Source organism: Carassius auratus, unplaced genomic scaffold, assembly GCF_003368295.1.
Source record: "Carassius auratus strain Wakin unplaced genomic scaffold, ASM336829v1 scaf_tig00007400, whole genome shotgun sequence".
Lineage (NCBI taxonomy): Eukaryota > Metazoa > Chordata > Actinopteri > Cypriniformes > Cyprinidae > Carassius > Carassius auratus.
Window position 1 is genome coordinate 84,433 of NW_020523843.1, and position 15,539 is coordinate 99,971.

General features: G+C 35.9%; 1 protein-coding gene across 3 annotated transcripts in view; it reads left to right on the forward strand.

Moving 5' to 3' along the window:
* The window catches only part of LOC113071479 (protein arginine N-methyltransferase 3), a 45,923-nt gene that overhangs the window by 2,031 nt on the left and 28,353 nt on the right, over positions 1–15,539 (forward strand). For all 3 annotated transcript variants that reach the window (XM_026244834.1, XM_026244833.1, XM_026244832.1), the window contains exons 6-10: positions 374–530; positions 1,860–2,004; positions 3,857–3,922; positions 4,417–4,538; positions 8,405–8,504. In XM_026244834.1, the coding sequence (XP_026100619.1) occupies positions 374–530; positions 1,860–2,004; positions 3,857–3,922; positions 4,417–4,538; positions 8,405–8,504 (590 nt within the window). The remainder of the gene's footprint in view (positions 1–373; positions 531–1,859; positions 2,005–3,856; positions 3,923–4,416; positions 4,539–8,404; positions 8,505–15,539) is intronic.

Sequence of the window (15,539 nt, forward strand, 5' to 3'; positions counted from 1 at the left end):
ACATGATCCTTCAGAAATCATTCTGATATGATTTACTGCTTAAGAAACATTTCTTTTTATGATGCTGCTTAAGTGTTTTATGAAAACAGTGTTTTTCTTTCAGGAACTTTGATGAAAAGAAAGTTAACGAAAACAGGATTTATTTGAAATCAGAATTTTTTGTTACATTATAAATGTCTTTAGCATCACTTATAATTAATTAAATGCATTCTTTGTGAGAAAAAACAAAACAAAAACAATTTAAAACAAAATAAAAATCTTACTACTTTAAGAACTTTTGAACTGTAGGGTATGGCAGCATACTGCATGTGTAAATGGGAATCTTTCATACGTGTTTGAAACACATTTGTTCTACTGGCTTACATTTTGTCAGATGTTGAAGAGTTGACTGAAGCCTCAGATGTGTCGTTGAGCCCCGCGGCTGGTGATCAGGAGCCTCTTCTGCTTCAGAGAGCCAGACAGGCTGAAGACAGAGCTCAGAGAGCTGAGGAAGCCCTTGCCCGAGCCATGGACGATCTGCACAAACTCAAGTCAGTATAACATCAGCCTCACTCTTCATATGCATTCGATTTCAGTGCTTTTTCTCAAAGTATGAGCACATAAGTGTTATTATTTATACTCTATGAGTGATTTATTCTCACAGTGTTGCTTATTCCATCTTAAACATGTCCTACCTGTTAGTATGAAGTTGAAAAACACGTCATCCAGTGGAGTTTTGACCGTTCCAGGGCACTGGGGAAAACTTCAGATTGGATTTATGCATCTTTGTATCCCTGCTCACAGACAGTCAGATTGAACCCAGTGCATTATGGATGTTGAAGTTTTTTTTTCTGTTTTCTTTAGTCATAGGTTTAGTCAGCATATGTTTAAAAAGATATCTTTTACCCCTTTAAAGGAATTTTAATTTAAGAAAAATTAAGGAAGAATGGGTTCATCCAAAAGAAGATTATTATCACTATTATTTTTTTATTATTATTGTTTTTTATAAGATAATGGTATTCAGTGTTGTTTTGAACAAAATATTCTTCAAAAGATATTATTTTGTGTTCTGCAGATGAAAGAAAGTTTTAAATGAATAATAATAAAAAAAACATTGTAGGTGAACTATCCTTTTAAATACAACTTTAAATGCAAGCACTGTGACCTGGAAATGTGTCATACAGTATAACCAGTGTGAATTTCACATTTCAGTTTTTTAAATGATACAATACACTTGTCCCACAGACTGCAGACACATTCTCCTTTGTTTTTACAACCTAATATAATTAATTATTGTCAACTGTTGTCACGGTATGCCAAAAATTCTGCCCATAGAGCTGAAGTTGTATGTGAAAGGTCTCACAAAGAGTAGTAAATGCATTGCAAAACTTTTTTCCCCCTTCTTTAGGTCACATCTTCATTCATGTTAGAACCAAAACCAAATTATCATTGTTTAAACTGACCTGACCAAGCAATTGCAATAATGGCACTGGCCATAAGAATTTTTTTTAAAGTTAAAAATAAACAAATAAATAAACAAAAATTACCTTCAGTTCCCAATTAATATGAAAGAATGGCTGACTCTGAGAGTAAGCTCTGCAACTTCAGTAGATGTGTAATGTATAAGTGTGTCCAGCAGGGTGCAGCATAGAGTTCAGTTTAAAAGACTCAATGAAGTGGATAGAGGTGCAAAAAAAGAGGCGGGGCAATAGAAGTTAGTGATGGGGTAAAATTCCACTGCAGTGGTTAAGATTTTGAGCTAGCACTCACATGCACGTGCACGTGTGCTGGTGGACTGACCGAGCCTTCCTCTGTCTTAATATATGTGTATATATATATATATATATATGTGTGTGTGTGTGTTGTTTGCATTGCCCCAGATTGTTGGCCCAAGGTTTAGTGCTGAATGCAGACACAAGCCGTGGCCCTTCACGCTCAGGGGCCATTGCTGAGTTGAGAGAAGAAGAAGACGAGGCCTACTTTAGCTCTTATGGGCATTACAGCATCCATGAGGAGATGCTGAAGGTACGTCTGTCCCCATCTTAACATATACCTGCAGCCTTATTTGCTTGGGAAGGAGGTCACAGGCAACTCATACTTTGTGCAAACTCCTTAAAAAAAGATGCAGTGGTTCGCTGTATGCATGCATGCAGCATATTTTCATTATTCACCATTATTTCTTTTCCCACATTGCAGTTTTCCAGATTTATTATTAGGATGTCATTGTTTGAGTGCTGTAACTGCAGTAAAGGAGCTTTTGGATCGTCAGCTCTCATACTGCAGTATGTCCTGGAGAGGGCCAGTGATTGGTGCCTCCTCCAACTTGCATTAAACAGCGGTTTGCATCAGAGTTGAAACTCTGCAGAGTAGAGGCGAGCTGTATGGTGCAACGCAAGCGCTGACGCTTTTACTGTCCACCGTAAAATGATGCCATTTACCGTCACGACTCACGATCTTTAACCCTTTAAATAATGCAAAACTTTCCATGTAAGGAAAGTTAAGTGAACTTTTCCTTCAACATTTTTTTTAATCTGCATCAGAAGGTGATTTCAAATAAGTTTGATTTGAAATATTCACATATATTGAAATATTTCCCTTCAGAACATCAAATCCTATAGGAATGCTAATGGAATTTCTGCCATAATTTGAAAGTGTTTTTTAATGGATGAAAGAGTGGATAAAAATCAAATCAGATCCTACTGGAGAAACATAAATTTTTCTTTCTTTCTTTCTTAATTTCTTCTTTCCCCTAACTTTTAAATGGTTTTGTATCATGGTTTTCACATACAGCAAACACTGCATATTAGAATGAGATGCTGAAAACTGAATAAATGGCTGCTGAAAATTCAGATTTGCCATTACAGGAATAAATTACATTTGAAAATATATTAAAATAGAAAAAAATTTAAATGTTAAAATATTTCACAATATTATGTTTTTATTGTATTTTTGATGAAACAAATGCAGACTTTTTTTTTTTTAAGAAACATTAAAAAAAAAAATTTATTATTTGAGACTTTGGTAGCACTTTATTTTACAGTCCTGTTCCTCATGTACATACTATGTACTTATTATAGTAATTACAATAACTATGTAATAACTAACCCTGAACCTACCCCTAAACCTAACCCTACCCCATGTAGTTACCTTGTATTACCAGAACTTTCTTATATAAATACACTGTAAGTTCACTATAAGTACATGTTAGTACACGTACTGTAAAATAAAGTGCAACCGAGACTTTTGACCAGTAGTTTAGAAAAATGTTCAGGAAAAAATACTTTAAAATGTTTAAGCTAAATGCTTAATCATAAAAAAGAGGCCCTTATTTATTTTTAATTATTATTTTTACATGTTCTGGTTTAACCCGATATAAATGTAATGGCTCTCATTGGGATTGTAAATAGCTTCCAGCATCATGTATGTTCGGTGGTACTAATTCTGATTGGCAGGTTAATTAGCCAATTCTGGCTGAAATTCTGCTAGCAAAGCAAGACGTGCCAGGACCAGTTTCATTAAATTTTTCATCTCCACTGCCAACAACAGCAACCTCCTTCCCTCAAAAAAAAAAACACAAAAAAAAATTAATTACCAGTCACACATCCTTTGAATTGCTTTCTAATTCAATCTTGACTGTTAAAAATGAGATTTTTATTTCATGCTGCTTAACGATTGTTAATTTGATTTCCAGCATGCTCCTTGACTGTCAGCTTTAACTGTGGATAAAGCGTTAAAATTACATTTTTGCTCTGAATGATTGGATCCTGTTCAGCAGCTACTCCCTCGCTGGGATGAGAGCGCTCTGTCTTCTTAATAGAAAGTACGATGGTGACACTGTGTCATTGCTTAGGTCTTTGGTTGTCTCTTTTTACAACAGGACAAGGTGCGCACTGAGAGCTATCGAGACTTCATGTACCACAACATGGACGTCTTCAAGGACAAGGTGAGTATGGGCTTCCTGAAGCCATTTTTAAGTGTTGTAGAAAAAGCTATGACAGAGTAATAATTGCGATGACAAAACCTTGCATTATACCAAGCTGCAGTATTTTTTTTAAAGGGGGGTTCTTATGTGTCAACTGCAGTGGGCTGATAACAGGATAATGGTGCTTCCGTGCACACACATAAAGTACACCACAGCTCATATACAAACCATTTATTTTGCGCTGACATTGGCTAGATCAGCTTGAGCCGGCCACAGCTGAACATGGATAGCGAGGTGACGCACTGAGCTGGAAAGAAAAAGGTGAAGTGGGGGTAGACGACGAGAGGCTTATCTCAGCCATCGTGGTCCAGCCCGTGGACTTTGGCAAATAAGGGTTAGACCCTGTCAGCATGATAAATGCCTCCGGTGCTATTATCATACATCTGCACGCTTAAGATGGCACAGACAAGCTGGCATAGTGCAGAAAGGTTACGCGCTGCTCCTTTAACCCGCAGGTGGTGCTTGATGTGGGATGTGGTACAGGAATCCTCTCCATGTTCGCCGCCAAAGCGGGAGCCAGGAAGGTCATTGCTGTCGACCAGTCTGAGATCATCTACCAGGCCATGGACATTGTCAGGTGAGTCAACATCGCACTGAAGAAATGAACAGGTTCTTGAGTAGATCAGAAAGGCCCTCTTGGCATACGTTTACTTGTTTTTATTAAAAAGCGGTTGCTCCCATGGATGTTGTTTTGTTAATATAAAAAAGTTGGTCAAAAAAAAAAAAAAGGGTAAAAATAAAATCATCTTGTGTTCCCCTTTGGTGTTTCTTGAACATCTCCTCTGTAAATATTAAAGTGTTAGTTCAGCAAAGAACTTCTCATGGACCGATGCAGTCCAACACCTGCTAAGCTCCATCAAACATCTTAAAAGATCAAAGACAATATTTGTTAAAACTCCAACTGAATTCATCTGAAAGAAGAAAGTCATATACACCTAGGATGACTTCAGGGTGAGTAATGTATGCTTTCATTTTCATTTTTTGCTGAACTAACCCTTTAAGTCCTTTTATTGCTTCCGAAGTGTTTTTTGGCTTTATTTTTTTTTCCCAACTTCATCTGCTTTGAGACACTTCTTCCCATTAAACAATCCAGCTTCCTCTCTGTAAGTTTCGCCAGTATTTGCTGGGATCAACAATAAGAGTTTTTCTGTTTCTATCTAAAATTTTACTGTCCCGACTACAATAAAAATATTTTAACATTATAGTTTTATATTTGCATGAATTTTTTTTTTTTTTTACTTTTATTCATTAAATGTTAGTTTTTTCATTACATTTTATATGTATTGGTGATACATCAGTGGAATTTGCACAGAAAACAAACAGAAAACAAAACATAAAAAAGTCTGTAATAATAAAATCTCCATACTCATCGGGAAGGAGGAGGCGGGAACCGGCGGACAATCAAAACTTCTTAATAATTCAAAAATAAACACAAAACAGCGCACCAGCCCCTCACCGACGACTGGTGCGCACAAAATAAAAAGCAAACATAAAAATATGGCCCAGGCCTGGTCCTCTCTCGTCCTTCACTATAGTCGCTCCAGTTTTATATCCTTCCATCTCCTACGTGGGACTCAAGACCGGCGGTGGGGCGCAGGTGTAGCTCATCTCCAATCACTACACCTGGCTTCACTCCTCGTTCCCACGCCTCTCGGCCCCGCCCCACTCGCCACAAAGTCATACAAATAAAAGTACTTTTTTGCCAATGCAGCATTCAACAACTAGGTTTTTTTTCTGCATTGTATGTAGTTTTCAAAACATTCTTAATAATGCTTCCAAGTCTATCAGAAGTCAATTTTATAGTTTAATATATGTTAGCCATCGATACAACATCTAGCCATCATGTTGACACATCAGCAGAATTTGCAAAAACAATATGGAATGCATCATTGAAAGCCAAACAAAATCCATAAAAGTGTCAATGTCAAATATTCATTGACAATGCGTAATTGGCCTAAAAGGGGAAGTGTCAGTTTTGTCAACTGGCCTGAGAAACACTCTTGCACCAATCCCAGGCCGGCGAGCTCTATCATTATCCTGCAATCTCATCAAAAACTAGTCCTCTTTCTATTTCTATTTGTCTCAGTGGTTGACTTCAATGTATTTACGGGCTTCAGTCACGTTCCTAAAGGCCTGCCATTTACATCCACCCAGTCGACTTCCAATCTCCCCTACTTCAATCCCGGCACAGGATCTCACACGCACACTAAACATACAAATGGTCTCCAGCCTGTCCTATCTGCTTCCTTTACGACCTATCTGCCCATAAAAATTACCTCATGTATCACCTCCGAGGGCACTTCCATTTCATCCAGAAGCAGAGATATAGTTTTATTTGTTGGAGTTGAGATGTGTTCACTACAGGTGGTGTCTCTGGGAGATTTTTTTGATTATGGTTATTGTTAATACATAAGTGTGAGGAGTCGAAGCAGGCAGGAGGATGAAAGGAAAATGAAGTTTAATTTTACAGCTCGCTGGGCCGCTGTTGGGCCGAGGCCTACTTCATGCTGCCTGAGCGTGTATGGGTTTTACAGAGGTGGTTTTCTGACCTGCATGATGCTTGATTCAGTTTTATAGAGATGTGAATTAATTTTTTTTAATTGAATGTTAAATATATACATCAAAAAACAATATTAAAGGAATTAAATAAACACTTTGATAGCAATGCATGTACAATGGAGAGTTCTGCACAGACTTAAGTATTATTTACTTTTACATCGAATATTTAAACACTTTACAGTGACTAAAATGTGTAAAAATCACAAGCAGTTTGTCATGATAGAGACAACCCGACAGAGTTTAGAGAGTAAACCAGTGTTGTGCGCTGTGAAAAAAAAAAAAAAAAAATATATATATATATATATATTATGATTATTATATATATATATATATATATATATATATATATATATATATATATATATATATATATTTTTTTTTTTTTTTTTTTTTTTTTTTTTTTTTTTTTCAAAGACACTTTCTCAGTTTTTCTACTTCAAAATTTCATATTTAATTTAATGTGTTACCTGCAGTTTTTTGTAATTGTTTGTAAAATTTAAGAGCAAATTCAAAGTGTAATTGCAAAAAAGTGTTTATTACTTATGGAAACACCTTTGTTAAAAAAAGGTTGTAAAAAAAAAAAAAAATTGTAAATTACACTTTTTAAAAAAAATTTTTTTTATAAGAACTTGCTACTTTCAGTCTCGTCTAAAAACTGTCATGTTTAATCAGTATGTGTCTCATTTCGTCATTTCTTTGTGAAATTGACTAGCAATTTCTGAGTGCTAATTGTTTCAAAGTAAATCCTACGGCAAATTTTTTTTCTACATTCTGGAATATTTAATACAGACTATTTCTGTAATGCAGGTGCATTGCAAAAATTTCATCTTGGACTTGTGTGAAATGTTGCCCCAGCTTTTTGTTCCATGAGTGTATTAATTAATATCGTAAGAGCATTTATAGTAGAAAACCAGATAATCCTTGCACGGTCTCTACAATTTAGGTACTTATTCCCTAGATTACACCATTTAACACCAGTCATGGTAGTGATTTGGTGGATAATCCAGTCTGTCATCATCACTTCACACCTTAAATCCAATCATCAGTCCCAGAGGATCAATATACTTGGATCATTATATTCCCTAAACCAAGTACCATCCAGTGGAGGGAAGTATTAAAGTGTCCCAAATCCCCCTCCTCCTCCTCTTTCTCCCCCTTGTAGCTGACATTGTCCTCTAAATTAACCCAGTAATGAGATTAGTGTTTCCTAGCTCGGGACAGTCTGCTGAAGGAGGGGCAGATAGAGGGAGCGCTACAATGGGATTCTGGAAGAGTGTGATAGCGCGAAGGTGCAGAGATAAGGATCAGTTGGGCAGAAACGCACTCTGCAGGCTTGAGTAATGACTCTGTCCCTAGTAACATTAGCTGTCATGATAATGGAGTATTTAGAGAGATTGATGTTAAGGGTTACCGGTCAAAATGGGAGCGATCATTTAAATAAGGTGGGGGTGGGGGGTAGTTGTTCATGCACGTTTACACTCATACACACAAACACTCAGGTGAATGGTAGTTTGCTGACTCTTAGTGCAAAAGGTCTTGGGAGGAGGTGCTGTCAAATTGGGACGTTAGTGTTGTTGTCCTGGTAAATCTTCTGTGGTGTGTGTAATTTGGGTTAATTAGCAGATGTCTTTCTGAGGAGATTGAAATAAGGGCTAATGAGCGTAATTATCATTCATAGTCACAGCCGAGTTGTTTAAAACTAGTAACATGCATTTTATAATTTACGTTTTCCTTGCATTTTTTTTTTTTATTCATTGGAACACTTGGAAATAAATAATGAATTTTGTATTCATTTAATTTCATTTAGTTAATATAATCAAAATCATCTACTATTGCTATTTAAATGTTAGATAAAAAGTTTATTTGAATGTTTTCTTTGCCTAGATCAAATAAACTTGAAGACACCATCACACTGATCAAGGGCAGAATAGAAGAAATTGACCTTCCTGTGGAAAAAGTGGACATCATCATTTCAGAGTGGATGGTGAGTGGATGCTTTTTGTGCATTTTTCAGTTTGTAAATATTAAAATGCTTTCCTGAGAGAATAAAAATGCATTATACAAGGAATGCACTGCTCATTGAAGCAAAATGGCTAGCTTTGCCTTTATAAATCTGCATTTACAACAATTATAGTTGGGGTTGACCCAAAATTAGACATTAAGGAGTTGGATGTGTCAGTGTTTTTTCTTTCTGCCCAGTCATTTATTTCCCTTTTTCAAAACCTGCCCTGGTGTTGGAAAATGAAAAAGATGTAATGATTTATTGTTGATTGATAAATGATACATTGCAGGCATAATCCAGAATGGCATAGCTTTCATGCTCATTAAAGAAGCCAGGCATCACTCCTCATTTATTAAGATATGACTGACCATGAGTATGAGAAGCAAAACTTTAAGAGACAAACATTAAAGGAACAGTTCACCCCAAAAATGAAAATTGACTCACCTTCAGGCCATCCTAGATGTAGATGAGTAGGTTTCTTCGTCATATCATATGTGGAGAAATGTGGCATTACATCACTTGCGTACCAATGGATCATCTGCAGTGAATGGGTGCCGTCAGAATGAGTCCAAACAGCGATAAAAGTTTCACAATAACCCACAAGTATTGTCATGAAGTAAAAAGCTGTGTGTTTTTAATAAACAAATCCATAATTCATTTTTTTTTTTTCTTCAATCCGCTGCTTTTGGGTAAAATACCAAAGATTCCTTTTTCTAAAATATTGCTTTCTCCAGTGAAAAAGCCATTTCATCTGAATCGGGAGAGAAATATGCACAGGTCAAGTACTGTTTACAAACAAAAACATTAAAAAAACAGGTTTCTCCACTTGTGTGAACAACCTAACAAGCGCTTTTGAAAATAAAATAAATACATAAATGCTATCAATGTGAATAATATTTAATCGTAAAACCGATAGTTCTGGGTCTTAAAGGGATAGTTCATCCAAACATGAAAAATCTGTCATCATTTACTCACCCTCATGTTGTTTCAAACCTGTATGACTTTACATACCATTGACTTCCATTGTACGAAAAAAAAGATTGAAATTTCTAAAATTATCTTCATTTAATTATCTTCATACTCAACCTGAGTGTGAGTAAATGATGATAGCATATTCATTTTTTGGTGGACTGTCCCTTTAAATCTGATATCAAACACTGCTCATCCATTGTAAAATAGCCAGTGTGCCAGCCAGTACATCAGTTAAATTCTACATTATTATTCAAATTCTTAGTTGGCTGAAGAATTGTTTATTGGGATTATTCTTAGTGATAAATATATTAAAACTGGTGCCTTATATCGTATTTCTATTGCTGCTGCTTGAAAATGAGGAGGTTTCGTGCTGTGCTTGATTCCCTTTATAATAGTGTTAAAATGACTGTAATGCATGGCGTCTTGTGGATAATTGCTTTGATTTCTATCCTGGCAAGACAGAGAAATTGGTATTATGGATTTGACAGTGAGAAAGGCTATAAAAGCTTGTATTGCGCTGCACTCCTTGTTGAAGTTTCCTTAATTTGTAGTCCGGTAGGAAAGGGGAAATGTAGGTCATAACTCGAGCCACCTAGCCACAGGCTGAAAAAAAGGACATTGGAGAATTATTCTCTAAATTTGGAAACTTCCAGAATGCCCCATGCGAATTCAACCTGCATGTGAATTTCTGCTGTCGCTGAGTTTTTTTTTATCGCTTGCAGGTTAATTGTGAAATAATAAATGTTTTTTATTTTGTCCCCTTTTATTTGCATGATGGGGCTATAATTCAACAAACTCAGTGCCTGAGGCATCGGTGAACGTGTGAATGATTTTACAGTATGTTTGCATGTGTGCCTGCTATGCTTCTGACAAAGTAGCTTGAGATTTGGGTCACTGGAGCACATTATTTTACGATTACAACTCTGGCTTGCTAAATGGTGTAAAAATCCTGCCCTTCATCACCTGTGCAATGTCGTCCATTTCATTCTGAAAACGTCTGAAGTGTTTGTGCATTGCCACCGTTTCCTTGTGAAAGCAGGGGAGCATACAGCCAGCTTCTGAAAATCATTTCTCAAAATGTTATGGAACAATAGTTTTACAATTACCTTCTTGCACAAAGTTGTAGGAGACACATGTCCCCAGAAAAGAGCAGTCACCCTGGTCCACCACCTCCGATATCTAACTTTGACGTGCTTGTCAATCCAAAGAGATTAGATGCTGATTCTGGTCAAATGGTCGTGAGTAAAGTATTGCTGTACATTGATCCATAAAAGCTTCCATAATAGACCATAAAAGTAAGGTACAAGATAAGCAATGAAAAATTAGGTGGAGGATTTACCTTGCAACAGCAGGGTGTCCGCGGGGTTTTAAAAAGTATTAAAAAGTGATAAATCAAAATGGTCAAATTTAAGGCCATTAAAAGTGTTAAATGTGGTCTCAGAGGTATTATTTTTTTTCCAAATTAGGTATTATTTTTTCCCAGACTATCAGGTGTCCTATTCTGATTGAAATTCTATCTGCGTTCGCGTTAGTTCGTTTCTATGGGCTTTAGCATATCTGGGCACATAATCAAAGATCTTCCGTCTCCGTCTCAATGTATGTTTGATGCTGACGTCATATTCAGTGGTCGTTCGGCATCATCTCAGAACACTGCGCACTCAACAGAAGTGGCTGGCTTACGTTTTATTTTAGACTTGCTTCAAGGCATATCTTCAACGACTGGACAACCATCGTCGTCTTCATGGACAAATGCAAGTTTTCTAATAGCTGGGTTAACGACCCAGCGTTTAAGGACTGGCTCAGGCCTGTACAGGGAATATCAGGCAGTAGTGTTGTCAAAAGACCCGGTACTTCGGTACCAAGTCGGTACTAAAAAAAATTAAATGTGACGGTACCAGGTTTCTTTATTAAGGACCGGTAGTACCTAACCGAGGTCCCGTTCAAACCCGGTTCTTGACGCATACAGCGCTATGATTTCCGCGAAGCAGAAAACGAGTACGGAATCTCAAAACCCAGTCATGTAAATGAAACTTACATTTTAATATGGACAGTCATGGAATTTGTGAAAGCATAAATGAATCAAATCAAATCTCCATATGGACCAGTATCTGTAAATGTTAAGCCGCAAAAGTTGTTTGAAATATGAATCCGTGTTCTGCGCGTCTCTGTGAATTAATGAATGGCAGAGACGTGCGGGTTTGTTTACCATAGACTGAAGCGCATGACGCTTGCATTAATTTCAGCATCTGTTGTCTTCTCCTGTCAAAATAATGGAGTTCATTTGGAATTATTCATATTCATTTTTGAAAAAGCAGAAGACATACCGGTTTCTCCGGTAGTGGGCGGAGCTAATGCGCAAATAGAAATTTCAAAATGACAAATATGCATTTCATTAGGCCTAAAAGAAAATTTTTACATAAGGGCATTGTGCTAGAAATATTACTATTATTAATAAAATGTATGTGATACTGCTACCACTGTTGAAAAAAATAAAAACTTTATTTTTTAAAGAAATAAATCTCAATATTTCTTCCATGTTTTAATTTTTAATAGCAAATCCCCTTTATTTACCAAAAATAAAATGTGTTTAAATTTTATAAATTTGGGTGAAACTTGTTTACTGTTTTTCATAATTATATAACTTGTAGAAAAACTTTAAACACAATTGTAAATAAGTATAAAGAATGGCATTGGTTTTATTTTTAGTGCTAAAAAGTTTTTTTTTTATTAGCAAATTTTTGTGTTTTGCTTTGGTACCGAAATTGGTACAGAGAACCGTGGATTTTCACTGGTATCGGTATCGAATACTGAAATTTTGGTACCGTGACAACACTAACAGGCAGGCTTATTGTTCGGTGTGTAAAAAAAACACTTCGGTCGCATATGCAATCCACTAAACATAAAAATGTAATGCGTGCTCGGAGAGAGCAGTTAATTCTACCAATCTCAGCTGTCTGCGCGGCTGCACCTCCACCACCACCGCCACAAATTTGTGGCGCAGTTTGTGAATCCGCAACAGTTCTTAGAATCCGCAACAGTTCATAGAAGATGCCTGTTTGTAATGCATCAACTTGCAATGAACACCAGCCAGTGTGCTGGAACTATCCATTTTCTCCATTGCACATTTTATGGTATTTGTTTTATTTTTATTTACTAAGTGAAATAAATATGCTGTCAACATCAGTCTCTAAATCTATTATTTTTTGTATGTTATATATATCAAAATCTGTGTAAATAATAGAAAGGTCGCTGATTAACACTTGCAATTCAGTGTCGTGATGGTTTTAAAAAATATTCTGAAGGTAGTAAAAAAGTTATTAAAAAGTAGTAAATTTAACTTAAGGATTGCTGTATATACCCTGAACAGTTTTCACTAAGAAATTGTGAGTAAATTTCGCAAATAATTACAAAGAAATACACATATATATATATATATATATATATATATATATATATATATATATATAAATATATGTACTACATTACATTCAACATATAACGACTGTTTAAAAGTGCACTGTGGATGATTTTTGGAGTAAACGTAAAAAAAATTTTTAATTTTAACTATAATAAACCTGCAGAAGAGGAATAATTTGCTTCAGATATCTACTGAATGTGAGTTTTATGGTGGGCGATTTTAAACATTCAGCAAATCAGCAAGATTTTATGTAGCTTCACCATAACCAGAAAGAAAAAGCAGACCATAAATATTGTGATCATAAAGATCCTGACGCCTTCAATAGTGCCTTTTGTAGCAACACTGAGAATGCAACCCTGTGTGCAATCACTTTTCCAGTTAAATGTTTTAGTTAATGAACAGAATAGTGTGGGAATTGACTCTTGGAAACTGACATTTGTGCACCTGATGTCCAAAATGTCTCATCCTCTTTATTTTCTGTCTTGAGTGTCAGAGAAAGTTTTTCCCAGGTGGTTGACTTTCCTACTTTTCGGCTGTCTTGAGTTTGGATGTGTACGTGTAAGCACGAGAACGAGAGCGAGAACGAATCGATAAATCAGAGGGGGTAATTTTCAGAACGCCGAGATGTTTGTCTGGCAGGGAGAGACGGGTCTGAGCCGCTGTAATGTCATTTCATAACTCACCAATTGATCTGTAATTTAACTCCCATCAAAACAAACAGACTGGATTAGATTAAGGGGCAAAAAGAAAGAGTGGGATGGTTTCTGTCACTGGCTATGTGGAGGAGAGGAGAAGTGAATTAGAAGAAGGCCAAATAAAGGTTGTCACAGGATGATCCATCACATCATGCTATGGCTTTTCAGTCCTCGGTTACACCTAAGAGGCGAAACGATTGGGCAGTTGAGGGAAGCTTTAAGATGTTTTACAGTTCTTGAAATATTCTTACAAAATAGCTGAAAAGATCTTCTTGATGACTGTTGCCTGATGTTAACAGGACCCCTTATTAAAGGGATAGTTCACCCAAAAATGTAAATCCTTTCACTAGTATTTGTCCTTCCAACCCCATATAACTTTTTACTTGTAGAACATCGAAGGAGATGTTTTGAAGAATGTCTGAGCTGCTTTTTTCATACAATGAATGTTGATTGGGATTAGGACTGTACGACACAAAAAACATTTAAAATGAATAAAAAAAATATTCCATAGTACTTCTGCCATATATTATAAACATTTAAAAAAAAGTTACATTCATTCAGTGTGTGTGTGTGTGTGTGTGTGTGTGTGTGTGTGTGTGTGTGTGTATGTGTGTGTGTGTGTGTATATATATATATATATATATATATATATATATATATATATATATATATATATGTATAATATGTAATTTAAAATTGAAATTAAAAAATACAATTTTTAAAAATTAACTTGAAATAAAATGAATACAAATGTAAAATATGAAAAATAAACACCTAATAAAAGCACGAAAATTACTTTTTTGTTTTATGTACACACGCATAGAATATTAATGCTAATAGAATACACAAACATAATATGATAGAACATTATTGTTAACATTCTTTATTTGTGCAGCAAGTTGTAGTTTACTTCACTTTGGGCATATATTGTGTGTTTGCAGCAAGCCAGATATCATGCATATAAGCAGATAAAGGAAACGACTGATATGTGTCCTTCAGTGATGGGGGCAAAGGTCGTGTGTAGATGCCTTCTAAATTCTCCGGCATTAGTTAAAGATCAGGGCTGGAGGACGAAGGTGTGCAGACATTGAGCTATCACCACAGTGCCCTCGAGCAAGCCGCTTAACCCCAGGCTGCTCCAGGAGGATCGTTCCTGTAATAAGGTCATGGTGGTGTACTGTAGAGCAGCTTTCGTGTGAAAGTCATGGAAATGAATAAAACAAGCCCTGCTCCAAAAAAGACAGTTCTGTCATTATTTACTCACACTCATGCCATCCAAACCTTACTTCTTTCTTTCCTCTGTGGAACATAAAATAAGATATTGGCTGTGTTTTTTGTCCATACAATAAAAAAGTCAATGGGATACATTATTTCAATTGTTAGTAAGAGAGCTTATAAGTGCTTATTAGTCAAAAGTTTTTGAAAATCTTGCGCGTACCTCTGGGAAATGTAGAAGCAAAGGAAGCAAAGTTTCCTTACTTTAGCAAAGGAAAACCAGTCTCCTCTTGGCTTATGTCAAAATACTCCGATGTTTTTCTTTACAAACAGCTTTAGTGAAGGAAAGAACAGAACTACAATCCCATGAAACTGCAAATGATAATTAAATTAAAAATATGGTTAAATTTAAACATATGATCATATATATATATATATATATAGCTGTCTGTCTGTCTATCTAAATAAATAATGAAAAAAGATGGCTTCAACAAAAACCTACACCATTGACTGCCAGAAACTGACTGTTGCGCAGATTTGTAAATGCATGGAGGTGAATAAACATTACTCAACTCTGTGGTAGACTGCAGATTGTGTTGTACAAACTTTACCTTGCTCAACAGATGTTTAAATCATCCCTGCATCCTAAATGATGTTTATATAGATAAACGTTTATGTCACTATTTATCTGCAGTTAAAGTTAACATAGCAGTTTGA